This window comes from Telopea speciosissima, chromosome 1, assembly GCF_018873765.1.
Source record: "Telopea speciosissima isolate NSW1024214 ecotype Mountain lineage chromosome 1, Tspe_v1, whole genome shotgun sequence".
Classification (NCBI taxonomy): domain Eukaryota; kingdom Viridiplantae; phylum Streptophyta; class Magnoliopsida; order Proteales; family Proteaceae; genus Telopea; species Telopea speciosissima.
Window position 1 is genome coordinate 12,100,857 of NC_057916.1, and position 5,906 is coordinate 12,106,762.

General features: G+C 40.9%; 1 protein-coding gene across 1 annotated transcript; it reads left to right on the forward strand.

The window, feature by feature from the left end:
• Window positions 1–1,872: 1,872 nt before the first annotated feature.
• Window positions 1,873–4,587, forward strand: LOC122659678. The gene is made up of 3 exons (XM_043854814.1): window positions 1,873–2,958; window positions 3,693–4,235; window positions 4,347–4,587. Exons 1-3 carry the CDS (start codon window positions 1,873–1,875, stop codon window positions 4,446–4,448), a joined length of 1,731 nt encoding a protein of 576 aa, XP_043710749.1. The 3' UTR covers window positions 4,449–4,587.
• The last annotated feature ends 1,319 nt before the right edge of the window (window positions 4,588–5,906 follow it).

The window sequence follows — 5,906 nt, forward strand, 5'->3', positions numbered from 1 at the left end:
ATATATAGGAACAGGTTGGGTTTAAGATGTGAAAGTTTCAGGTTTTAAGGAGTTACTGGTTGAACCTTCCTCCTTCAGATCGGGCTGGTTTTGGCCCTAAACCAATCTCAATTTCCAATCCAGATAATATGGCAACTTTTCATTGATTTAAATAACGAATTACAATCCATAATAAATACAGTGATCAGCATCTTCTATTACAAGATCTGATAGCTCAGAAGAAAAATCATCAGATAAACACCATATGATGATCTAATAACTCATGCAGCAGCACCTTTCTTTGATGAGGGGTTGAGGGCAGGGCTCGAGGAATTGGGATTGGATCGGTGAAATCGATTGGTCTCGACTCTTGATCCCAATTCTGGCCGTTCTGAAGCAGTATAAAAATGTTGAATGATTTGGAATGTAATCGGATCAGTATCAGTGGCAACCAAACCAATTCCGGTCCAATTCTGAACTCTTGAACCTTGGTCAATGGCTGCATCACAAATGGTTAGACAACAGGCATTTGTGAGTTTGGTTCCTCTGCATGTACCAACAGGTGAACGTATATGTGAGAGCCAATCATCTGTCCTATTTTTGCCATTCACAAGGGGAGAAGGGGTTTTTATGGAAACAAAATTAAAGTGTGATTGCCTCGGAGATGTACATTCACCTATTGGTACGTGCAGATGATCCATTCTTGACATTTGAAAATGAATCTAATAGGAAATCTCAACCAACAAAACCAGCTTGGTTGGGCTGAGCTGCTGCAGTTCCATCAACAATGAACCACCACATCCCACTGACTGGGTCCTCTCTGTCTCTCTTGTTTGAAGGGGTCATGATCCCCCATTGAATGCGCATTCTATGAACAAACTTTCCGTGTCACTTTCAGGTGGCAACGAAAAAAGAATCTTATAGTGACCTGTTGAACAAAATAACATATCCTATTGAGGTTATGTATAGTGTCCATCAAAGATCTCAATCCTTTCTTGTGGACCCAAGGCCCATTGTGCACACATGGCCACTGCTACATCGCAGCAACGGATAAAAATTCCCAAAAAGAGAATTAAGAGACGAATCAAACCTTGAAAACTACGGCTGTAAAAAACAAAAGTGAACCGGCCAAAGTGTCCGAATCCAACCGGACTAAAACCGATTAAAAAAAAAAAAAAACAGAAACAAATACCAAAACCATAAAAAAGGTAATGTTTTTTTCATACTTTTTTAAAACAAAATAAATCGATAAAGCTACTGAGTTGTGATCCTTCCTGTAAGCTCTTGATTTCGAGAAAGGAACTGGTTACAGAGCAGGCCTATTGAATGCTCGAGCATGTCTTCCTGCCCATAAAAGCAGGAACTGCAGACCAATCTATAAGGAAGAGACCGGCAAGTCCAATAAAAGAAACAAAAATAAACCCAAGAGCAGTTCAATTCGATCAAAATTGGATCAAACCGACCATTTGAGTCTCTTGAAAACGAAACATAAACCAAAGACGAAGGTCAGAATGGGAATAAAAAAAAAAATTAAAGCCAAGGAAGCAGCTGGATGAGAGAGAGAGAGTGAGGGAGGGAGGGAGAGATGCACGGCTTCAATTTCGATGGTTGCAAAACAAACTCCAAACCCATAACCTCATGCGTACTAGTGTTCATTCTGAATAACCAAAGACATATCTCTGTCCTTGCAGATCCGAAACCTCGCGGAGAAGAAGATTCAATCATCAACTCTCTCTCTCTCTCCAATTCTAATCTAAATCTAATCTGGTGGTCACGATGAATCATCCTCCATTGCACCCTCTTGATCTCTTCTTTCTTCGCCTATCTTTTTTCCTGAATCCATGTTAGTTGTTGATGCCAAGCATTTCTCGTTGGGGAAGAGAATCGAACACTATGGGAGGAATAAACAGCCACAGCTACCACCAGCAGCACAGCGGCATTAAATCCGAGGAACACGAGTATGGGAAGAGCTTAGCGAGTTGGGAACAAAAACAATTGCATTCCCCATCCCAACAACGGAGTTGGGAACAAAAACAAATGCATTCCTCCCCATCCCAACAACGCACATTGTGGTGTTTAGGCCTTGGCAGCTTCAGAAGCCTTATCACCTGGTTCCTCCTCATCGTTTCTATGCTCTACATTCTCTACTCCTCCAATCTCCTCCTCACCAACGATCCCAATTGCGCCTCCACAACTTCCGTCCTCTCCACTGATGAACATCTCTCTTCTTCCTCCACCTCCGACGAACATCTCTCTTCTTCTAGTCAATTCCTCCGCAATACCAATTTCAGTTCCTCCTCTACCTCTAAACCCATGATCAGACATGGAGGAGAAACAGAGGAACGACAAAGGGTTACTGTGTTGCAATCCCCACGTCAATTTGACACGGAGCTCAAACACATCGTGTTCGGCATCGCGGCGTCGTCAAATCTGTGGGAGCAGAGGAAGCAATACATCAAACAGTGGTGGAGGCCAAGGGTAACGAGAGGTGTGGTGTGGATGGACAAACCCGTCAGAACCCGCCCCAATGAAGGGCTGCCGCAGATCCGGATCTCCGGCAACACCTCCAATTTCCCCTACACGAACCGGCAGGGGAGCCGGTCGGCGCTGAGGATATCGAGGGTTGTATCAGAGATGGCGAGACTAGGGATGAAGGACGTGAGGTGGTTGGTGATGGGTGACGACGACACGGTGTTCGTGGTGGAAAATGTGGTGAGGGTGCTCTCCAAGTATGACCACCGCCAGTTCTATTACGTGGGGAGCTCCTCGGAGAGCCATATCCAGAACATCTTCTTCTCCTACGCCATGGCTTACGGCGGGGGCGGTTTCGCCATTAGTTATCCCTTGGCGAAAGCTCTTGAGAAGATGCAGGATCGCTGCATCCACAGGTATCCTGGCTTGTATGGCAGTGACGACCGTATACAGGCCTGCATGGCCGAACTGGGTGTGCCCCTCACCAGAGAAGCTGGATTCCATCAGGTAAACCAAATTAAATTCAAGCCCTTTTTAACACATTTCATCCTTTCCTTGCGTTTCAGAAACATCTTTGTAGTCAAATTAAATTAAATCTCTTTATAACCCAATTCATCATTTCCATGCGTTTGGGAAACATCTCTGTATAACTCTGTATTAGATTTTCTCATAGCCTGATCATCCCAGAACCAGATTAATGCATCTATCTAATGTTGATTTTGTTTGGGAGTTAAAATATGTAATATTTGAGCAGATTGCCTTGTTAACAACTAGAAATGCAACTGAATTGAGTGGATTCCATCATGAGTCATGAGTCATGACTCGTGAGTCAACCCAATTGACTTGATGGAGCCATTAAAAAGCAATGGGAAAATTTGAAGGGAAAGTGTTTTCTATGGGGGAGTGTGGCCCCTTGGCGAATGGGGGGCCAATGGGAGCAACCGTAGAAGCATCAATAGGAGCATCATTTTTGCATTTCATGGGGGTAGGGCAGTCATTTCACCCCCATGTGTCTGGGTGCAGGCTTCACATTCCCCAACAGAAACCATTCATCTCGAATCATTCAGGAATCGTCCAGAACCCTAGAAACCCAGTATAGATCGCACGATTTTGACAGATCCAATTCTGATTCTTGAAACCCTGCTTGAAACAGTGGTTGTTTACACAGTGGTGAAGGATTCCTTGTACATAATACATTGTGAACTGGAATTAATTCCTGTTTGACATGTTTGGATTTGCAGTATGATGTGTATGGAGACCTCTTGGGTCTATTAGCTGCACACCCTGTAGCTCCATTAGTATCATTGCATCACCTAGATGTGGTGGATCCTATATTTCCAGGCAAGAGCAGAGCCAGAGCAATCCAACACCTCACCGAAGCCATCAAACTCGATTCTGCCAGTATAATGCAACAATCCATTTGCTATGACAAGAAGAGAAACTGGTCAATCTCTGTCTCATGGGGCTATGTTGTTCAGATCTTAAGGGGTGTCATCTCACCCAGAGAACTGGAAATGCCCACCAGAACATTCCTCAATTGGTACAAAAGAGCTGATTACACTGCGTACGCATTCAACACTAGGCCTGTAACCAAGCATCCATGCCAAAAGCCTTATATTTTCTACATGAACACTATCAGATATGATCGTGTTAAGGAGCAGACATTGGGGATCTACTCTCGCCATAGAGCTCCACAACCTTATTGCAGGTGGAGAATGGATTCACCAGAGGAAATTGATTCCGTTGTTGTCATTAAGAGACCAGACCATCTACGATGGCAGAAGGCAAGTTTGTTTTGATATTGAAGAACACTGTGTCAAGGATCTTACATAAGTATATATATATATATATTAGTGTTTGATGTTACTAACAAGAGTCAAAATTTGTTTTTGCAGTCACCAAGGAGGGATTGTTGTAGAGTTTTGCCATCAAATAAGAAATCAACCATGTACGTACTTGTGGGCAATTGTGAAGAAGGGGAGACTAGTGAATTATGACAATGGGATTAGGTTGGTTTTGTTTTAATTTCTTTGTGATTAAATGGAATCTCAACTGATCAAATTAATTGGATATCCTGTGTTGTAGAGGAAATCCAACAAGCTCATATGCTAGATTCCAAACCAATCTCCCCCTCCCTTTCCCCCCCCCCCCATTAGAAAGGCTGCAAGAAACTTTATAGAGGAATCAAAGATTCATATTATGTCTTCAAATACTGGTGTTTTGTTGTGTACACTTCATCCAATTTATTTGTACTGTTCTTTTCTTCTTTCTTGAAATCTAAAAATAGGAGTTAATTGTTGAAACAAGAAAATCAGAACTTTACTCTTGTCTAGAGAGAGAGAGAGAGAGAGATGTTTAAAAACCCAGAATCAGGATCTGGATCGGTCCGGCCAGTAGGAATTGGCTTAAAAACACCCTAAAACTAATTTTTGTACAGAATCGGCCTGAGCCAAATTGGCCTGAATCAAGGACAAATAGAGGCGACCTCCTCAGTTCAAAAGATTTTGTTTGATTTTTAATCAACCACTTGATCTTGGAAATGTCTTTCCATTGAATAATAATCCTATAAACAACACAATAGCTAGTAACTATCTCACTACGATTAACCACCCTACCATATAGGTACTGAATCTATTCTCCACTTTTTGTGATTAATTTATTTCTAAGTAAAACTATATAAAAGTAATATTTTTAAATAAAATCATATCCTTTTGTACTAATGTTATAGGATTTTTCTTCTAAACAGTTTCTATCTGAAAACAAGTGGAGCTTTAAGGATAAATTGTGCAAATAAAAGAAAACAAAGAGGAGTGGAGATCCACAATATTTGACCACTTTTTAGATTTTTTTTTTTATTGACAGTATATCCTTCTTTCCAACTTCATTGTCGAACATATATGATTAATGGTAAAACCAGTTGAAATTTTATTTTGGTCATTAAAGTTATTGTTTCTGTCATACAGTTAAAAATACAAATTCTTGTTTATGTCCTTTTAAAATGTCCTAAATACCTTCCTATTTTCAAGGTTCCTGTAATACCTCCCTCCCCTCCCCCTTGTTTTAAATCTAAAGACTTAATAAATTTAAAATTTCTCTAAGTCGATCATGTAGAGGCATTGAGCAATAAAAAGCCAGTGGAACTGGATCATCCATCCATCCATTCATATAGGTTTCATAACTTTTGTTCTTTTAATTTGTCAAATGATGTTTCTGTTCTTTTTTTATTCTTAGAATACTTTTGGAAGATTTTTACGTAGCATTAATCTTCAACCAAGGAACATTCTTCCAGAACGGAATAAGAGTGCATTCAAGAACATTTAGGACATGTAAACAAGGTTTTAGGAATCAGTATCTGATTGGATCAGCTGTTCTGATTTAAACTGATACCAATTCCTGATCGGGAGAAGACATTATTTAGATGGATTGGTAGCGCAGGTGGCCCTAATTCAGAGAAG